General features: G+C 41.2%; 2 protein-coding genes across 2 annotated transcripts; one reads left to right on the top strand and one right to left on the bottom strand.

Moving 5' to 3' along the window:
* The first annotated feature begins 401 nt into the window (after window positions 1–401).
* vwa5b2 (von Willebrand factor A domain containing 5B2) lies at window positions 402–12,600 on the top strand. The gene is made up of 21 exons (XM_034703346.1): window positions 402–499; window positions 740–955; window positions 2,000–2,225; window positions 2,346–2,503; window positions 2,765–2,896; window positions 2,970–3,094; window positions 3,204–3,380; window positions 3,484–3,594; window positions 4,239–4,441; window positions 5,431–5,545; window positions 6,406–6,591; window positions 6,678–6,894; window positions 7,006–7,364; window positions 7,703–7,940; window positions 8,025–8,360; window positions 8,453–8,590; window positions 9,108–9,236; window positions 9,315–9,365; window positions 10,157–10,268; window positions 10,562–10,685; window positions 10,776–12,600. The coding sequence occupies exons 1-21, from the start codon at window positions 463–465 to the stop codon at window positions 11,535–11,537; spliced, it is 4,152 nt and encodes a 1,383-aa protein (XP_034559237.1). The 5' UTR covers window positions 402–462; the 3' UTR covers window positions 11,538–12,600.
* A 621-nt stretch (window positions 12,601–13,221) lies between these two features.
* alg3 (ALG3 alpha-1,3- mannosyltransferase) lies at window positions 13,222–19,684 on the bottom strand. Its single transcript, XM_034703347.1, has 9 exons — window positions 19,400–19,684; window positions 16,533–16,632; window positions 16,299–16,446; window positions 16,045–16,205; window positions 15,364–15,484; window positions 15,049–15,254; window positions 14,475–14,551; window positions 14,181–14,325; window positions 13,222–14,084 (listed from the first exon to the last, which is right to left on the bottom strand). The coding sequence occupies exons 1-9, from the start codon at window positions 19,578–19,580 to the stop codon at window positions 13,904–13,906; spliced, it is 1,320 nt and encodes a 439-aa protein (XP_034559238.1). The 5' UTR covers window positions 19,581–19,684; the 3' UTR covers window positions 13,222–13,903.
* Window positions 19,685–21,443: the final 1,759 nt, after the last annotated feature.

Genomic DNA, 21,443 nt, shown 5'->3' with positions numbered 1-21,443 from the left:
GTTGTTAATTTTGTAAAAATAATTTAATCATAATTTTTAAAATCTTTATTTATGTCATGTTTAAGTAAATGCATTGCATACAAGCGATGTGATTCAAAGGAAATAATGCTATAAATGAAAATGGTAGAGGGATAAGGATTGACGCTTGAGGAACACCAAAGGAAAAAAAAAACAACAGTCATATTATGCAATAATATTTTGCATCAAGAACAAATAATTCCAATTCAATCTGATTAAATGTTTTTTAAAAGTTGCATATAAACTTTTCAGGACCTAAAGTGGCCAGTCACGGCTCTCACACCTGACTTAGGACTGTTTCATAACTATGGAGAGTCGTCAGATTAGACTACTAGCTTTCAAACGTACAGTTACAAGTACTATTATAAACCTGAATTGATGAGAGACAACTAACTAAGCCTCCTTGGATGCTGTAGTTAACATCCCCAGTACATTTTAGTACAGATGAAAAGTAGTATGCTTAAATTTTGCAATATCAGAGGTACAGTTGTAACAATCAAATTACAATGTCACAGTGTTTTTATCTAGAAACTGAAAATATTGGACACACTTTTGTCCAAATTAATATAATAACATAAAACAAAGTCAAGAATATACTAACAGTCTGAGTGCTTTGGGCTATCCTGAAATATGCTACAGTTGATGTGGTTTTACCGCTTTCTCAATTCAAAGGAAAGTCGAAAACTATTTACCCATGTATCCAACATTTCTGGTCATCTAGGTGTGTTCGTGTACCCTCTTGGAGAAAAGGAGGTAGTGGTCAGCTTTGAGGCTGTCATTGCGGGCCGGTTGGTGGGGGTCCATATCCAGAGCCGAGGGAAGCTGAAGGACTGCTGTTTGGATTGTTGCCCTGGTTCTGGTCTTGAAGGCCACTGTGGGAACGGCCGTGAGTGGGGCTGCTGTGGGAGCGCAAGTCTGGACATGCAATGCACCAATGGTGAGAAAGGAAAATGGAAGAATACTGTGAAAGAAAGAAAAAATATCATGTTGAAGAGCATATATATTCTTCTATATAGTTTCATTAGTTCCAAGACGTAAGACACTAGATATGCAGGTATGTTTAGTATTATCACCCCCGCCCCTGTACTTTAGGGACTAACTTTAAAACATCCTTTAGTCCTCCAAAAGTTATTGAGCAGAAATCAAGTGGATTCATTGATGGAGGCTGCCAGCAGACACGTGGGATTACTTCTCTGCTCTGTTGACACCTTAGCATAACTAAACAATGCCCAAATAATATCTTAACTTTTAGCTTGTTGAATTTAAAAGTATACGTTTGTAAACTGAATCTAGATATATAATTTCCATTTGTAACATAGTAGAACCCCAGATAATGTCAAGTGCAAGTGAAACTGTTGTAGACTGTTGTCTTATGCTCCTCTGGTCTCTTTATTAATATGAATATGGCTCTGGTGATTTCCCACTGTGTCCTGTTTTAGCCTCACTGAGGATAGAAAGGACAGACAAGGAAGGAAACTAGATTTTTGTCTGCCTGCCTGATGGTTATATGGCATTCCCTTTGCACAGATATATTTCAATTTGAATTGCATAGTATTTTATTGGAAATTGTGGTATCATGTATGCAGAATAATTACAGTCTATTACAGTATAGATTGGAGTTGGCTTTTGACACCTTGGTTATTTTAATTTCTTGATGTAATCCGTTTTATGTTAAGATTCTAAAGCGAAGTTTTTGTTTTCTTCTTGTACAAGAATTTTTTTTCTCTTGTTAAATTTGTATAAACAAATATTTAAGCAACTTGTCAGAGGCTTCAGGACCTCAGTTTAAAAGTGCTAGTCAGTAAGGAGTGGTACAGTATTTGACGGTGTAGTCTTTAGGAGCTGCCTGTCTCATCATTTAGAATTAAGAGAAGTCCTTGTTGTAAACCAAAGATAAAATTCAGACCCCTTCACTAACCTAGTTCCTTATGTATGTTGGAATTGTTTTACGTTACAAGTATCTGCTGTATTTCTGCTTTAGGACATCTCATCCTGGACGAAGACCTAGAAAGAACGACTTTCATTGTGGGCACGGGCGTCATCGGCCCCATGGATATAGTGTCTGTAGTCATAAGGACCACACTTGAACTCCCAACATTAGAAAATGGAGCAATACGCATTGTCTACCCTAATTTGCTGACTCCCATCGTCACTGGCCAGATGACGCAAAGCAAAAGTGAAAACGGGGGGAAATCTGAAGAAACAGGGTATTTATGTCTAAACTAACCATGGCATCACTATCGTACTTAACATTTGAATTAATCTGATGTAATCAAGATGGGCTTCTTTATTTATTCAACAAAATACTCTATTGGTCTCCTCTTTAGACCAACCAGCTGTTTTGGTGCAGCCTCAGGGAAACAGGACCGGGCCCTGGACTCTGAGCAGCAGTGTGCTCACGCCATCTTCACCAGTCCAGCTGCAAACCTGGCACCTTATGAACTCAACTTCCAGCTGCTGGTCAGAGGGGCTTGCTTATTGGCTGGTACTGCCTTCCTCCTCATCTTATCCTGAGTGATTCTTGACTTATTCATCCTTAAGTTTTTGAATAGTGGGCTATCTCCTCAGATATAATCAGTGGAGAGGGTGAGAATTCCAACAAAGCCAGAACACAAAATGTAGCATGCATAAATAGGGCACTACATTTTAGAACACAAAACAGCATTACTCTTAAAAAACAAACAAATTGTAACTCATGAAAACCTGTTACTTGCCTTTCTTTATTTCTTCCTGAACTGATTTGCAGGTCTGGAAAGCCCCACTCACGCTCTGAGAGCAGATGCAGACCCCAGTGCACAAAGTGCCTCTGCCACCTACATCACCTTAGCACAGAAGCATCCCTATGACAGACACATAGAGATCATTCTCCACCTCAGTGGTAAGACATTGAAATCCGTCTCCATTTTTTCTCTGATATTTGATCATCACTTGATTTGAAAACTCCTCCACAGAACCTCACAGCCCTTTGGTCATATTGGAGAGAGGTCGAGTCTCCTTCAGTCAGTATGAGCAGCAGATCTGCTCCCGCCGTGATTTCATCCGTTTTACTCGCAAAGATTCTGAACCTGAGAGGAAGGTAGGAAGTAGCTCCTTTACTTCCACTCTTTTCTTGCTTCCACTTTACACATCTCAGACCCTGTTGCTGTTTAAAAAGCTGACATGCTGATGTCCTTCTCTCCCTGCAGCTGGAGTTTGTGAGGAAGCGGTACCACAAAGATATTCTAAATAGCCCCGTCTTGATGCTCAACTTCTGCCCCGACTTGCTGCGTGAGCCTCTGGAGCTGCACAAAGCTACAAGAGAAGTGCTGTTTCTTGTGGATCGGAGTGGCAGCATGAGCGGAACCAACATCCAACGTGTGAAGGTTTGAAAGAAAACCTACCAAAAACACACATTTCATTTTTTAGATTTAGGCATACACGCTGATCTTGTACCAACTCGTGTACTCCTTATTTGTTTTTCTACAGGTAGCCATGGTTGTGGCATTGAAAAGCCTCCCTGCTGGATCCATGATCAACATCGTTGGCTTTGGCACCACCATCAAACCTCTGTTCACCTCCAGCAAGCTCTGCACTGATGTGAGCTTTGGACATTAACTTGCTCGGAACAGATAGTTATCTCAATCTGTCTGGTTTATTAGATTTCCAGTGAAACAAATCATGTGTTATTCTTAATCGCATGCTGCCATGGTGCATTTGGGTCCTGTTTCCTGGAAGCAGGTGTTTTTCAACCATGTGGGACCCTCTGTCCTATGTTGCCTCCTCTTTGCTCAGGCAATAGGTCAGTCTCTTGGGTTGCCTTAGTAGCAGAGTATCAGGTTTTATCCACACCAGGGCCTGCAAGGACAAACAGTCTCTGCTTACAGCCCAGACCATATGGTGACCTTTTATGCATTTTCACTAAGGTAGACGTCTATGTCATTGTCCTCACCTGTGTCAGGCATGTTTGTCCATGGTGTGATTTGAGGTGGTTTAAAGCAGGCGCTATTGTGTGTATGTTTACTCTCTCTTTATTGGAAACCACGTAGTTCAATTCTTTGACACCCTCACAGGGTAATTGGGGCATCTGATATCAAACAGTGAATTCATCTTGATAACACAAGTGATGTTTGCATAGGCAGCGTCATGCAGCAGGACAGGTGTCGTTGTTTGAGGCCTGCTTCTCTCACCTTTATCTCATAACATCTTTCCTGTTCTGGATATCCTTTTGTGCGTTCTTACAGGTCACTCTGATGCAGGCTCATGAGTATGTGCAGAGAATGAGAGCTGACATGAGAGGTACCAACCTGCTCGGGGCGCTCTCCTGGGTGTACCAACAGCCCATGCAGCGTTCATACCCTCGCCAGGTCTTCATCATCACAGATGGATCCATCAGCAATGTGGCTAAAGTGCTTGAGCTGGTCCGCAGGAACACATGCGCTGGCAGGTACTGAGTAAAAGGAAGCCTGTAATTGCATATGGAACAAATGGAAATCATGGTATGCAAAGGTATCAGAAGATATTAATATGAGACTGAAACACATTCATTTGAAAAATAGGTATAGTTAATGACAGATATTTATCATGTTCCCAGTGTGTGTAAGAACATTAAATCACTGTAACCAAAATGGAAGTGGTGTCAAGTGAGGCGATGGGGACACAATGTAGGAAAAGAAAGGAGGAGAGAGGGGACACAAGCAAACTGCCATCTTTGAGGAGTCAGACACAAGCACTATGAAATAAAGAAAGAAAATAACGGGATGAGGTATTTTTCAGCCCCGCCCAGTAATCCCGTTAAGTGCTCTCCTCTGCAGTAAGAGCCACACTCCTCTAGTTTTCCTCAGACCCTTCAGCGATGCACAATAACTCCATTTATGTCTCATTAGTATTCCCCTGTTGGAGTGACTTTCTCCTCTACACTTTGTCTGTCCCTCTCCAAACTGTTTACATAATTGTTCTTTGTTAATTCTCAATGCATCCAATTCCAACAAATGTTAATTGAATACCAGTCTAATGTGCTGTATTGTTTTGTTTTTATTTCAGCTAGATTGGCCCATTGGTTTAAAAACAGCACCCAAGATCTCAGACTTTTCAATTATTCTGTCCTCTGCTCTTTTCAAACTCTCAATTAGCCAAATGGCATGCGATCCCTCTGAGAGCCCAAATAACAGCTCTGTCCGTTTGAAGACTCCCAATTTGCTCTTTCCTGAGACAAATTGATGCCTGTGTTTGCCATAAGGATTCCACAAATAGATACATGCAAAAGTCTGAGTTGATAATGAATTTGTTTGGCAGGAAAACCTAGTGACTTAGCATATTCTGCAGAAAGCACCTCAGTGCAACAGAGAGAAAGATGACAATGCTCAGATAATAACTATGATATCTTCTTGGAAATATAATGAAGATTGTGATCTATGCATTGTATCACGTCTGCAGATGCTTTGGTCTGGGTCTTGGTCCTCGAGCCTGCAGGAGACTCCTGCAGGGCGTTGCCAAACTGACAGGAGGGACGACAGAGTTCCTGGATGATGAGGAGAGGCTTCAGCCTAAGGTAAGCAGCAAGGCAGCACTGCCACCTACTGGGGAAAGTAAAAATTTAAAACAGTTGTAATAACTATTATTTACTTCAAGTTTTTTTTCTCAAGCACTCAAAACACATCTTACAGCCAAACATTGTAGTTACACGTGAATACTTTATTAGAGAAATACTGCCTTTTTTGACAATTGGATTATTTTTTTGTGCAGCAGCATCATTACCAGACGCTACAGTGTTTACAATGTCAGATAACATCTTAAGTCAGAGATTATGTACAAGGGGTCTTTATACAGCATTTCATAATTTGCATGATTATCAGAGCAGACATTACAAAGGTTACTGAGCCTTTCAGCAGAGAGGATGAGTGGGTTGTCCACCAAGCCAGGGGCGTGTCCAGAACTTTTTGTACCGGGGTGGCCTAACTGAGGCTCTCACATAGTTAGGAGTGGCCAGTGCATTTACACATAAATAACATTTACCCTTTCTATCTTCACAACCTACTTTCATTAAAGTATTAAACAGTTGTTATATTCCTTTTGACTTTAAAAAAAAAACATGACAAAATGGCATAAATCTTCTAAGCTTAAGGACTTACAAAGATGTTTTCACAAAGTCAAATTTGAGGGCATTAATAAAGAAACCTACTGTCAGCCTTTTAACTCATCCCAAATTATAGATTTTAACAGAAACCCCACCTCTGACAAGGCAAACAGCCAGTCATAGTTTAGGATTTTGGGGTGGCCCCTGGGGTGGCCAATTGGATTTCAAGGGGTGCCAGTGCCACCCTTGGCCACCCCTCTGGACACGCCACTGCACCAAGCACAGTAAAATTAAATCTTAACTTTGGGAACATTGTTTCCACATTATCTCCACAGTTAATCAAGTCTCTGAAAAAGGCCTTTGAACCTGTGCTGACTGACGTTCGGATTGACTGGTACCTGCCAGAAAACATGGAGGCTTTTCTTTCACCCAATGAAATCCCTCCGCTTTACCCTGGGAATCGTCTCATTGGATATTGCACCCTCTTTGATATGACGAATTTCAAAACAAAAAAGACAGAGGTATATGTCATGAAATTCTTCTAAAGTACTTTTGTTCATGTCTGCATATGAAAATATATCTCACTAAGAGGTTTTGATTTTTATAGTCTCAAGGACGAGGCTATAAAGGAGTACATCGAGACTCCACTGGTTCAGTTTTTGGTCAGTCAAATGATGAGCTTTCACCTCCTCCTGCCTCGGAGTTATTGCCTGTGGTGACGTGTGCTGATGGCACCGACTTGGAGGAGGCACTAAGGGAGATTTCCAGAGAAATCTCCTCTGAGTTCTCCTGTGCCAGAGACATGGACCCTGGCACCAGCCCAGGTGAGTCACTGGATCAGTGGATATTGTTATCAATATCCAGCAGATATACTCACAAAGAGTCCTGGACACCTAATGCCCCAGTAGCTAACATTTAGCTGTAATCTGTTTTAGGTGTGGAGCTAGACTGGTCCAGTGATGTGAGGAAGAGGATTCAGCAGAGCTCTTACATCCAGGAGCAGTATGTCCTCACCCGCTGCTCCCTCAGTACAGAGCCTACAAACTCAGTGGCGAGTCTACAAGCAGAGTCACAGTCACACTCACACATACAGGCCTCATCCAACTCAGACTCTACAGGCGGGGTGTTTCTGCCCGACCCTCACTCCTCTGCTTCAGTGCTGGATACAGGGTCTCTACCTCAGGGCCTTGAGAAGATGCCTTTACCAGATAAGAGATCATCGCTGTCTCGCTGGGCCGAGGCTGCATGGCAACAAAACCTCTCAGCGGAAACACCTGATAATGGAGCAAAAAAGGTAAGGAGATGAGATGGAGCATGACGTGAAAAAAATCCACATCCAACCACACAATACAATAGTTTAAGAGCAAGAAGTCAGTTAAAGACATTGTTTTAACACAAAGTACTGTGAGATAATTGCAACAATAACAGTGGAAGAATTGTATGATAGAAAAAGAAAAATATGGATTTATTCATCAACACAGACAACGAAAAAAGCCCCCAAATGATTAGTCTTTTGAAAAGGGGGCCAAACTTCTAGCTCTCTAGCTCTGGATTGTTTCTGTGAAAGTTACAAGTGTCCCATTACTTTGTAGACATAACTTAAAATTACTTTTCCCCTTCTTGTACAACCAGAGTGCTCAACTGGATGAAAGTGATGAATCTCGTAGAAGACACAAAGCGCTGACCCGCTCCACCATGGCTGCACGAAGTTTCTCGTCCCCACAGGGGGAGCTGGAGATGCATCGCCTGAGGAGAGCTCTGGAGAGGGTCTCCTTTGACCAGACGCTGGGAGGAAGGCTAGAGGAAAGCGATGGAGAGACAAAGCCCCCTTCAAGGAGCACTATGTCCCACATAAGCCTCACTGACTCCAGTAAGCTACAGTACCAAAACAAGCAGGATTTCCTTTTTCCATTTACACCTCCATCAAATTTCTCCCTCTCTCTTCATTACTTAGATGGACTCTTGTTCCCAGCCTCTCCTCTGGACTGGGACAGCTTCACAGACCCGGAGTACCTCTTTACCGCTGCTCCATCCGAGGATCCCCCACCAGGTCAGTGCCGCTCGCTCATTCACGGCATGCTGAGTGGCAAACCTGTGTCCTGGGAGGTTTCTGTGGACCTGGGGCACCTCTGGACTTCTGAAGGCCAGGAGACACCTGAATCTGAGGGAGATGGAGGGGAGGAAGGAAGAAAAGTTGAACCATGGGAGGAGATCATTCACCAGCTGACTGCTCGCTCAGTTATAAGGGACTTTGAGAAGATGGCAGAGAAGGAAGGGGATGTTAGACAAGGTAAGTCTGACCTTGTTTAAATGTTTATCCCACTGACTGAATTATCTGAAGTTATATTGGCTAACACTTATATTATACACGCTGTGTCTTAGGTTCAGCTAAGCGATACCGCACAAAGGCTATCCAGACCAGTAAGCACTGTAACATCATCTGCATGTACACAGCCTTCACTACCACTGATAACAACCCCAACAAAGGCCTGCAAGAAAACATGGACGCCCAAAACACAGGTGCGGTCTACTACCAAGTTACAGATACATTTATTTTACACATCAGGAACTTTTCAACCAAAACAAGTTATATATTTTAAGTTTAAACATGGGTCATTTTTTGACAAAGTTTGATTTTGATTATGATTCTGATTCTGATTTTGATTTGATTTCTTTATTTCCAACATGTAAAAGTTCCCTAATCATGTCAGGTATTGGTATAGAGAATCTACAGAAAGATGATACTGAGTTGCATCATGATAATTGTTGTGTAATCCATATTTTATTTCTCCATTAATTTAATTTAAATTAATTTAATTTAATTTAATTTAATTGTTATACATTTATTTTTAATTAATTCATAAATTCATTTATTAATTTGTCATGATATCTCAGCAACTAAAACTCTATGAGCATAAAACAGTAATTTGATTCTATTGAATATGGGGTCCAAGTTTTTTAGGACCCAGATACCATTCAAATACCAAAACTCCTATTGTTTTATGAACTCTTTCTCTGTATATGTTTATGCATGTAGGGATTCATTTGGGGGACAGAAGAAGTTCTCAGTCAGGTAGCCGCAGACAGAGGCCTTATTCTGTTGGTTTGGGCAGACAGCGCAGCTGTAGAGATGGTGAAGAGGTCGAAGACACCTGGAACTCTACAGGTAGACAAACTGAATGATACCTACACTTATCTCTGTTAACAACCCCTTATCATCATCATCAGTCTTTGTATCCTTTAGACAGAGATGACACTCCTGCTTCACCCTGTAGCCTTACATCCTGGGACTCTAGTAAGTATTGTTGTCGACTCAATCCTTGAAAATACTGAAGTGTCAGTGTAGTTTAGAGGAGCAGACCAGATTTTTAGTTCAAATCTTGAGGTGAGTCTGTGTGGATGGAAAAGAAGCAGAGGGGCGCTCTCCATCCTGATTACACACATTAGTGTCACTTGAGGCAGCAGGATCAATTCACCTATAGTGAGTTATAGTTTTTTTAACTACTATTTTTATAATGTAAAAACTACCTCTGCAACTTACCACTGCACTTTATCATAGTATTTTAGCCTGTACATATTAGTCAAGCCTATTTGTTGTTCTTTTGTATTTATAGGTAATGTTATTGTTATTATATTTTTATTTTATTTTTTATTTGTAGGTCTTATTCTTATTCTTATGCCTTGTACAAAGAGAGCACAGTTTACTAAAGTCAAATTCCTTGTGTGTTCAAGCATACTTGGCCAATAAAGCTGATTCAGATTCTGATTCTGATAGTGGAAAAACTAAAAACTATTCAATGTATGCACTTTTAAAAACATTACAATGGAAGTGCCTACAATCCCATACGAACAATTTACATACTACACCGTGAAAAGGATCTGTCATTCGCCGAAAGTAGTCAGTTAATCAATCAGGTTTTTGGGTATGGCTTAAATTCATAACAAAAGTTACTTAAAGACACTTTGCCAAAACAGACGGTCTAGACTGTGTTCTTCGTTCTGTGTTAAGAGTGAAGCCTGTAAATAGCAGGAAAAGTTCACTTTGCTGACACAATAACACTATCTTATGTCATGCTGCTCTTTCAGGTGTAGGGGGCAGTCTGTACTCTGCGACAGCTCCATCAATAGCAGGAGTTACATGCACTCGCTCCCAGCGATCTATCGAGAGCAAGTCAATGGAGAGCTTCTTTGGCAACAGGTAATACTTTCAGCTTCAACAACAATTTATGTGAATGAAAGATTGCAATTTCACAGTGGATTAAATTATATTTTGAACTAGTGTTAAGTATTCTATTTTTGAAAACATTCATCTCAACAAATCACTTATTTTGACTGCTTTTTTTTAGGGTGCACTTAAAACTTTTGCACAGTTTTTTTTTTATGTTATGTGGGAATCAGTCCTTCCTGTGAGGGTTTACAGTATGATATATAAATATACGAAATATATAGATGTTCAAACGCCATAAAGCCCACCTTGTTTATTTATTCCAGATTTCCTCTGGGCAGACTCAGGTCCTCTATTTCATCAGGAAAGCAGGTTCCTCTGAAGTCCCACTGTCTGTCTGCAGAGAATGAAAAGCAACCTGAAACTGAAGCCCCAGACTACCTGCCCCTGGTAAGCTGCAACACCACTCACAACATCTATACTTAGCCAAGCGCTTGTACCATCTCATTTGTTAATTTGTGTCTTTACGTTGTTAATCAGGTGCGTCTGCAGCTGGCATCAGGGGCTTTTCTTCTGACAGAGATCTACTCTGACTGTGTTCAGATACCCCTGGACCGCCTGAAGAGAGCTTCACCCTACAGCCTCCACCGACGCAGTCTCAGCCCGCCCTTCCGCTGCATGTCTCCCGGTGCTCCATCTTCATCCACCTCCACCAAGCCTCCTAGTGGTCTCACCAGTCACCATGTTACCTTTTCTCCTTCATCCTACTCCCTCGCCAAACCAACTGCACCTCCTTTTCACCACACCCCAGATGACACTCCCCTTATGCTGGAACCGAGGCTTCGCCGCAGACATTTGTCTGACCGAGATCCTGCCACCTCACCCCCTGACCTCCCGAGCTCAGAGGAGGGCTCCCTTGAGTTAATTGTTGGACCCGACCAGAGCCTGAATCAAGGCCAGGCAGATAGCGGTCGTGGATCAGAGACAGATGTATATGAGGGCTCTTCCATAGAGCCTGCTGACCTCCAGGGGAGCAGCCAGTTGGCTCAAGACGACCTGGAGGGCTCGAGCTGGGCCACCGCTGTGGCTCTAGCCTGGCTGGAGCACCGCTGCGCTGGCTACTTCATGGAGTGGGAGCTGGTGGCAGCAAAGGCAGACTTCTGGCTGCGCTGTCAGGAGCTGCCTGAGGGAGTGGACCTGGCTGGACTAAAGGGAGCTGCCAGACAGCTGTTCCTGTTACTGCGCCACTGGGATGAGAACATCAAGCTGAACATGCTGTGTTACAACCCTAATAACATGTGAGGCCATGATCTCGGAGTACACTGAGCCAGACCTACTGCTGACAAATGATGTAACTTCTAAAACCTGATTAATACCTATGTGTTGAATCTATGCAGAACCTTTGTAAGGAACCTTCATCATCTAGAACATCTAAACTCTTTAGCTGGTAGGGATGAGGAGGTCATTCCTGCAGGATCAGTTCTCAGATGCTCGTCAGCTACTGAATTAGAATTGATCCTTAAAAACCATATTCAGTTATATGAGTTTTTAGCCCATGTTTGATGTGATTCAAGGATGCAGGCATGCAGAGTTACACACTTCTGCATCAACCTGGTTTCACAAGGTTAGAATGGAAAAGTCTTGTAGTGAAGAAGAAATACAATCAGATGGCCGGACGTAGAAGTCTACTTCACCATCCTCTGACCAGCAGAAGAGGTGCCAGGATAGTTTTCAAAGTGTCAGAGCAGTGTCGTAGCACTGTTACTTTCTCATTTTTAGCCCAAGGAAGTAATTTCTTTATCACTGTCTAGCCTTAATTTCTAAACATCATCTTCTGAATTGAAAATGCAGTTGCCATTCCAGTTCTCACTTTATATAGAAGCTAAAAGACTGAAGCTAGCTAAAAAAAAATGTCTGTGCCAAAAGGGTCATGATCATAGGTTGTGATTCAACTCCACTTTCTAGAACATAAACATAAGTCAACACTTACGATTCAACCAGGCGTTTAATAAACGTGAAACAAACGGTCAAAGCCAGGCTACAGAAGCAGCTCCTTCACAACCGTATGAATGAGTGTGTACTTTAACACAGCACTTAGTTCATTCAAACATTTAGTAATACATGAGAAAAATTTTATATTTATGCAACAAGACTACTATTCACATGACAAAGACCAAGTGACCTTTATAGAAAATAAGCTTTATGCAATCACAAGAATGACTGTCTGTATGGGCTTTGTAGTCTGTGTGTAGCCAGTAGTGTCTCACTTTGCCAAATGTATAATCAGTAAGTCAGTGTTAAAAGTGAATGATACTGATTATCAGAATGATTGTTTGAAAACCAATAAAAATTGTATTTGAAGCTGGTTTGAAGAACGTTTGTGTGTGTAGAAGTTTGCAGCCCTGTGGAGAGGCAGGTTTTATCGTTATACTGAATCTGTCACATAGGCCAGGGGCTCCCAAACTTTTCAGCCTGCGACCTACAAAATATAGATTAGCCAACAATTCACAACCCCCACTGTCCCTTGAGGCTAAAATACATTGCTTTATACTTCATTTAGGTCTGGTCTTACTTAAAAAAAATATACGTATATATATATATATATATATGGAACACATCTTATACACCCCATTAGCGTCATGCAATCATTGCGGGGGTCCCGAGTCCCGACCTCCACTTTGTAAAACCACTGCTGTAGGTCAAGACCGTTTTGTAATAAGATAAAACCTCCCCTCAGTAGGTTGAATTCTAAAATTATTATTGTCAAAATCTCAATAGTTTTGCCCTTTTTTTTGTTGTTATATTTTGTGGATTTATACACCTTTATTTGGAGTGGATAGGGCAGTGGATAGAGCAGGAAATGATATGCAGGAAAGGGGATACAGGTTAGACTCGAATCTGGGTCTTAACCACTACGCTACATTTGCACCTAGTTTTGCCATTTTTGATGTGTAAAAAAACACCACAAAAGAGAGAAAAAATAGCATCAAGATTGAGTGGCATCTCTGTTTATTATAAAAATGTCACACTTTTGCTGTCTCAGTCAGTATAATGTACATTTCTGAAAATGTCACATTAAAGTGCAGGGATGATTTTCTGCAGCTTAGTTTTACACATATGTGGGAAATAATAATAATATAATACTACTAAGATTTTTGGCCTTGTATTTTAGAATACTGCAACTACTGGGGTGGCTGAAATGCCTTAATGTAACTGATTCAAAGCTTTCGGTGCAAAGTAAAAGTTCAGTGTCATATCAATCTTATTCTTCAATTTAACTACTTAATCATAAAGGATAGGAATAAACTATGTAACAAATTCTCTTCAAACAGCACAACATTCACAATGTCCTCCAAGCACTGTACTCTGCTCCAACTATTATTTATGAAAATGAAACCTGAGAATCCTCTTTTTAAATTTTTCATCTCTTCAGCTGCAAGTGACGACTTCATGCCATTTCATCACATAGGCATCCGTCTGCTGACGGCACCAACAGGTCAGCTTCCTTCACTGAGATGAGATGCATCAAATGGCTTTGCTTGAAGAAACAGTCTACCCAGTGACCTCCCTCTTCATCAGTGTTGTTAGGATCAAAGAAAGGAGGAGCATGGAGGCTGTTTTGCAGCCAATTTCACCAAATACAACAACCGGTTCGATCAGGCTGCAGCTCACTGACTTTTGTCCTTCACAGGTTCAGCTTCTTGTGTTTCTGCTGGTGCTGACGAAAGAGGTGGAGCCAGCCACAGACAGAGGAGGATGATGAGGTGGCAGACATGGAGGGCAGCTGAGCTGCTGTTGGTAGAGGGGTAGGTGTTCCACGAGAGCTCGATCAGACCCAGGATCAGGACCCTGAGCACCAGAGGAAAATCATACAGCATTTAAAGGGACTGAGTGATAAAACAAATACAAAAAAAGCTTGAGGTAAATATTAAGAGCTTCTCTCACCTGAGCAGATGGGCCAGCTTCTTGACTCCTCCACTCCAGAGCAGGTACGGTAGCGTGTGGAAGTACCAGACGTAGAACTGGTAGTGCAACGAACGACTGAAGCACATGCCAATGAAGTTAGAGGTGAACAGAGTCAACACAATCTGTGATTGTCTGTTAAGGTTTGTCACAACAGGTAATGAATAAGAACTGCACAATTTACTCACCCTGATCAAATACACACAATAATAGCACTGCTGACAATATGACATTGTTCTACAAATGAGAGCTGATTCAAGAGGAACAGAAGGATATGATCAACTGTGGCTTTTTGAGCAGGGCTTTTCCTTTTGCTTGACTCCTTGAGCAGTTCAAAGATGCTTTCTCCTGGTCTGGTGAGAGAGGAAATAAAGCACATCTTATTACTCATCCTATGACTGTATATGCTGGAATAAAAAACTGCAACCCAAGACATTATAAAAAGTGTGCTTCCTACTCCTTTTTGATTGCCTTGTTTTGTCTGCAGCATACTCAGATTGCACACCGAAATAGAAGACCGTTTCTAAAATTGGCATTACTGCTGGACAACAAATTAAAAAAACTAAGCCTATATAAAGTGAACAATTTGACAATATTTACAAAATGCTTCTGCATTTTTCAGTGTCTCATCTACAGACCAAATAAAAGTGCCTATCAGATAGGTAGCTCCAGCTTCTGAATGATCTTTTCATACATTCTTAATATCTGGAAACACCGCACTAGGGTTCCTGACATCAACTACTGACCGCCTGTAGTGTTGCGGAATAAAAACTGGCACAATTATAAGTCCTGATTTATTCAGGCATACCTCCAACCATGCATAATGCCAGCAGTACAAAGTCAGTCTCACCTCTTCCAACGGCGGAGCGCGAAGAGCAGCAGGGTGAGCAGGTGGGCAGCCAGCAGGAGTAGGTGGAAGTACCGATTCAAGAAGAGCCATTCTGGCAGGAAGCGCCAGTTCACCGTCCACTTGAACATAAACTGACGGCCAAGATCAAATGCCCTGCTCAAATAACCGACGGGATTCTCCAGAATGAAAGGCAGGCCCAGCAAAAGCTGCAACATCATGACAGATATATTTAGAGAAGAGGCTTGGCACCATTCAACAATGTTAAAATATGCCAGTTAATGTATGCCTGATTTGCGGTTATAGGAAATATTTCACCTGAATGACTGCACACAGAGAAAGTTTTGGGATTGTCCTGACAAGACCAAACTCAGACAGGAGGAGGAAAAGTAGCCCCGGAGCAAAGAGAAGCACATTCATTTTCACAGACACTGCTAAACTGTCGGAGAGAGAGGAAGATTGAGTTGTAATCTCATCATTTTACAAATAGAAGAAAGTTACAATGATTAATGATCCTTAATAAAAAAAAGATTTTTAATCAACCGAAAAAGACTTAAAGCTGCTGTTGGTAGGAATGGTGTAAAAAAAAACTTGCTTTTTTCTGCTGGGTTTGGAGAAAAGGTCATAATACCCATCGGTACTCATCGGTAAGTGGAGTAATTTGAGACTATTGTGAAATCTCTGCGTTTTTCAATGCCTTTGTATCAAGCAATGTTATTATTCCCCTCGTTCCTGTTATGACGGACCAATCATAGCTAATCTCCAATCCTCTGACCTGATTGGTTAAGGGGCGGCCCCTACTACGTCCTCCGATTGGTTATGAGTCCTGCACTATCATGACTGCACACACCGATCTGTGCTGGGGGGCTAAGAGTAAATCTGGTTGGGAGGAATAGTGTTGACATTTGAAGTCCCTCTCTCTGAACAGATGTTTACTCTGTGACTACCAACAGCAGCTTTAATGATAAGCTGCATTGGGCATATAGAGTCCACACTTGCCTGTAAATTCCGCAGCCTAGAGTCCAGTGTCCATCCATGAAGAGGTTGACGGCTGCAAACAGCAGCATCATGGCCACGGGGTCATTGAAGAGACGTAGCACAAAGATGGAGTGAATCCGATAAGACGCACAGCACACAAAGAAGAACACATAGGGAGGAACCTGGAGATTCCAAATAAATTAACAGACATAATTAGATACAAAAAATCGTCTCATGGTGTGTTGTTCCATAGTTTGAAGCACCAGATGTCACACCTTCTTAGTGCGGTGGTATATCCTGAATACAAGCAGCAGTGTGATAAGGTAGAACACAGCAAAAATGTACTGGCCCAGACGGATGTTAACCCCATGGCCGGTGATGTAGTAGAGAGCAGTGAAGATGTAGACAAAGCCAGCCGGATACCTGTAACAACAAGATGCTCATTTATTCTGCTTAAGTGGACTGTTAGCTACAAACAGGATAGAGCAACCTTAAGCTTTTTAACTCACACCAAGGGGCCTGTCTCTCCTTTGAGCTTGGTGTAGTCATAGGTACCATTGATGACTCCCTCTACTTCATCCATGTAGGCTTTCCAGTCGATCTCCGTGTCTGTAGAACAAAATATAAAATAGTGATCATGAAGCCTGGGAAATATTACTGGGTCATGTCCCTGTCAGTGCTGTTGCCATTATTTGCGTACATTTTCATTCCCTCTATCTTGGTATTTATTATGGAATTATTATGGCACACTTCACGGTTATTGACTGTATCCACAGTAATGTAATGTAATTTGTCTGAATGACAGAAAAATAATTAATAAGCTGAGCAGAAAGGCTGGTTCTGTAATTGGGATTACCCCTGACTCTCCTTTGAGGTTACCTTGGAGAAGAGACCTAGGACTAAATTGAAAACTGTTCTGATCTTTGAAGGCAATCCCCTGCACAATGTTTTTAATGGACTGAGAAGCTCCTTCAGTGAGTGACTGGTGATGCCGCAGTGCTCCACAGAACGTCTTAGAAGGTCCTTTGTTCCTGCAGCAGTCAGATTTTTAAATGAACATTTGTAGTTATGGATCTGACCCATAGCTGTTAATCAGGCCTCAAATGGTGTGACTGTGTTATTTGTTTATTTGTCTTGTTTTTGTGACTGTACTGTCCTATTGTTTGTTGATTCTGTGAACAGACCCTTGTGGCATATGAATACCCCCACAGGGGATCAATAAGTTCTCTAATCTAATCTAAAATATTTTTTTATGTGATAACATTTTCTGAATAAACAAGAAACCAGTATGTCATACGGTAAACAGAGAATAACTGATGATACATTATTATTTATAATTGCTGCAGTAAATTGACAAACAAGTTGAATATGCACTGACACACTGATGCTTAAAATATATGCCTTACGTCCACTCAGTGAGCTGTTATTATTATGACAAGTTAAGACTGTTTAGCAGACCTGCCAACACTCCCAATTAAGGCGAGAGTCTGCCGCTTCTCAACTTATTCTCCTGCTGAACTCCCGAGTTGTTATTTCTCTCGACAATCTCCCTATTTCAGGTTAATGTCATTCCAATGAGTGTCCCTCAACTTCTTTTTCAAGAAGTCTTCAACTTGTGCCTTATATTCAAACCTCAAAAACCTCCATCCCTCCTCTCCCTGTAGATGGTGTGATCCAGAAGACCTGCATGAGATGGTTTCTGACAGCAGATAAACACAGACACACATGTAGACAGGCAGATCTGTGACACCGGTAGCTGAAGTGTTCAATAGACGAATTGTTCTGAGTTCAACAAACTTCTGCACTGTTTAAAGATTTTATCCATCCCTCATTAAAGTGGGTTAGCCCTGCTCTTCCTTCCTAACTTAAGTTATGACGTGCAATAATGCAGCATCCTCTTTAAAGTTCATAAGGAGAGTTTAGGGCTGTGTGAATCTGATGACAGTGAGTGTAACTATCACAATATCACAGATGAAGTTATTGAATCACTAAACTCTACCTGATAACCTCAGGTGGAGATGTAGAGGAAATCTCTCCCTTCTTTAAATAAAGAGCAGAAAGCAGCAGAGGTTGAGGATGCAGAGGTTACTGTAGGTCAGATAACATTGAGCTGTAGGTAATAAATGAAATTTAAAGCAGTGGTTCTCAAAGTGGGGTCCTGGGACCCCTTGGGGTCTGTGAACCATAGCGTGGGGGTCTGTGAAATAATTAGAATACATTTCTGATAAATTATAAAATTGTGCTGTGTCATTAAAAACAGCATATATTTGTTATGATACCATTTAGTGGCTTGAAGGGATATGCAGTCTTGCTACTGTTAATTTTCTAAAAGCTCTTAAGATTAATAAGTTGAAAAGTATGAATGCCTTGTTGAGTCCATAAGGAATAAAATCAACCTCTGTTTTAAAGTATACAAGTGGTATTGATTCAAATAGAAGTTTGTTCTGTGTATAACTATGGAACAGGTCTGAAGTGTTTAGATTGATAAGTTTTACAATACAAATAGTTCCAAGGGCATCTAAGAGTGTAAATTTTAGTAATTATGTGCTTAATCTATGTTTTAATTATGAGGGGGTCCTTGGAAAATGTTCTCACCTGTAAGGGGTCCCTGGCCCCAAAAATTTTGAGAACCCCTGGTTTAAATGACCCAGACAAATGACTTTAAAAAGCACACAGATGTAGATTCATGTTACAGAGACTCCTGCATTGAAATAATACTATAATGTTAACATCAAAATATGGTGTCAACACAATAAACCACTCTACCTGGAATATGTGTGTTACTCCTCACAGCAGTGGCTCACTCTACTCTCACTCTTCAACATGTTTATGAAGTTTGTCATATTTTTAAGACATGGCATTTTTAAATGTTGTATGTTTTCATTGCTATATTTTACTGCAAATATTAAAATTAAGAGACATTTAAAGTATTTGACTTAAATATCCGTTTATTAAATGTATTAATCTGCAGTTAGGGGTTATGGGTATAGGCTGATTTTACAATACTCCAGTAAATCTCCCTATTTTTCACAGTCCAATGTTGGCAGGTATGAATGACACACTGACGCTTAAAATATATGCCTTACGTCCACTCAGTTATTATTATTATTATTATGACAACCTTTACCGATTAGTCTCTGAAACTATATCTATAGTTGCAAAAAGGTTTAAAGGGGAACGTGAATTCAAAATAAACAGTGTCACTTAACACTAGAACAGACCGGGCGGCTGTATATGTCATGCAAGGGCACTAAATTCCCTTTGACAGGTGGCTGTGGAAGTTAGAGGGTTAGCTAACGCTAGCTACTTAGCGTTGAGTTACCTTCAAGCAGATTCAAAACACAGTAGCATGCTAACTAGCCGCGCAGCTACTTACATGCTACTTTTTGTATGACCCACACATTGATCCCGATCTCCAGGAACCACAGGATGGAAACAACCAATAACGTGTACTCCGTTTTGAACAGCACTAAATGTTTGTCCTGCCACAAGGTTTGAAGTTTCCCCCAAAGTGGGGAGGAGGGTCCGGGAGACTTCTTCCGCAGCCCTCCTGCCATGTCGACGGCACGCAGAGACGTGGAGACTGGAAGGGGCAAAATAGAGAGGCCACAGCTGACATGCGTTCACTCTTCTTCTTCTTCTTTGGGTAAGGCAGGCTAGACGCAACACCGGCGTATTGCTGCCCTCCTCAGGTTGATGATTCACTTCCTTAGATCAGGGGCGTCAAACTCATTTCAGTTCAGGGGCCACATACAGCCCAAGTTGATCTGAAGTGGGCCGGACCAGTAAAATCATAAGATAAGATAAGATAAGATAAGATAAGATAAGATAAGATAAGATAAGATATCCTTTAGTCCCACAACAGGGAGATTTAAGTGTTATAGCAGCAAAGTAGACAGTGCAAAACAGTATAAAGTAAACAAGAGCATATAAAATGGCAATTATTAAAAAGTTATTAGCAATTGAAATTAAAGAAGTAAAAATAAGCATATCTTACAACATATATACACAATGTATATACACAACTAAATAAGTACATTTACAAATATTTCCAAAACCAATGACGCAATGAAAATGTGCACAGACTTGTCGCCTAGTATAAAACAATGTACAGAACAGAACTGGGAAGATGGGTAGAAAGCATAGACTGTATAAAATATGGACGTAGTATCCGTGACGTCACCCATCTGCTTCTGAAGAGCTGTTTTGAGGCCAATCAGCGGCGGCAGCCATATTGCTGCTGTTGAGCGATTGTGACGTAAAGAGGCGGGCTTTGAGCCTCCTAGCCAACAGCTACAGTGTTCCTGCCTGTCAATCAAGTCAGCTGTGCCTCTCATTGGAAGACTCATAATCTCAATATCTTCGAAATTACCGCGTTAGAAAAAAATTCACCCACTGTACAGTGAGAGCACATCGAGAAATGAGCTATCCAGACTACACTCGTCTTTTGTACCAGGCTGTAAACATGTTTATTTCTGCTGTAAAGATCGTCTTTTTCCCATTCATGTGTATGTGACTTCCAGTACTTCCGGAGCCAGCCTCAAGCGGATTCTCAATGAACTGCAGCTTTTAACACTTCTGCATTGGACTCATATTTTTAGACCTGAGGTTGCCGCTTGGTAGAAAGACGTATTGCACATGTAAGAAGAGAAGGATGAACTGGATTGGGGAAATATTGCACTTAAGTCCGTTTTGGTGATGTAATTTTTATTGGTTATAGAGTCTGACCACTGCAGGAAGAAAAGACCTGCGATATCTCTCCGTGAGACACCGCGGGTGAAGAAGTCTATCACTGAACGAGCTACCCAGTGTTGTTATGGACTCCTGGAGGGGGGGTGATGTGTTGTCCATCAGAGAAGAAACCTCCAAATGTTTCCCTTTGTTTGTTTTAGCGCATTCTGAAAATTTTCACATTTAATGAACTATCCTTCTACAAAAACAGCTGTTGTATTTTTTTTGCCATGATGAGTCTCATAGTGGGCCGAATAATACTTGTTAAGCCCTGAAACCTGCTGCGAACACACCAAACACACAGGTTACCCATTCACCTGACACAGATTGATATGTTTACTGCAAAATAACAGATAGATTATAATAATGAAGAAGGTAAAGTTGATAACTTTGGACCCCTCAGCTCCAGCAGGAACAGTTTGCTTGCTGGACAGTGTTGTATGCAGGGGTTCCGTCGTTTATAAAGTTGTCTCCAAAATTGTAAAAAGTGTTTCATCTTTTTGTAAATTTGTTTCCTTAAATGTAGATTTGTTTTGGCCTTGGTAAAGGTGTTTTGCTAATGTCATTTTGTTTTCCAAAATGTAAAAATGTTAATTTGTCTCCAACTTTGTAAATGTGTTATGTCCTTCAGGGCCAGCGTACATATGTGCTGCAATCTGGAACCCAAACAAATCCCACTTTACCCTGCG

This window comes from Notolabrus celidotus, chromosome 15 (genome assembly GCF_009762535.1).
Source record: "Notolabrus celidotus isolate fNotCel1 chromosome 15, fNotCel1.pri, whole genome shotgun sequence".
In the NCBI taxonomy this organism is placed as follows: Eukaryota; Metazoa; Chordata; class Actinopteri; order Labriformes; family Labridae; genus Notolabrus; species Notolabrus celidotus.
The sequence above is the reverse complement of the archived record's forward strand: the minus strand, read 5'-3'. Positions and strand labels throughout refer to the sequence as shown.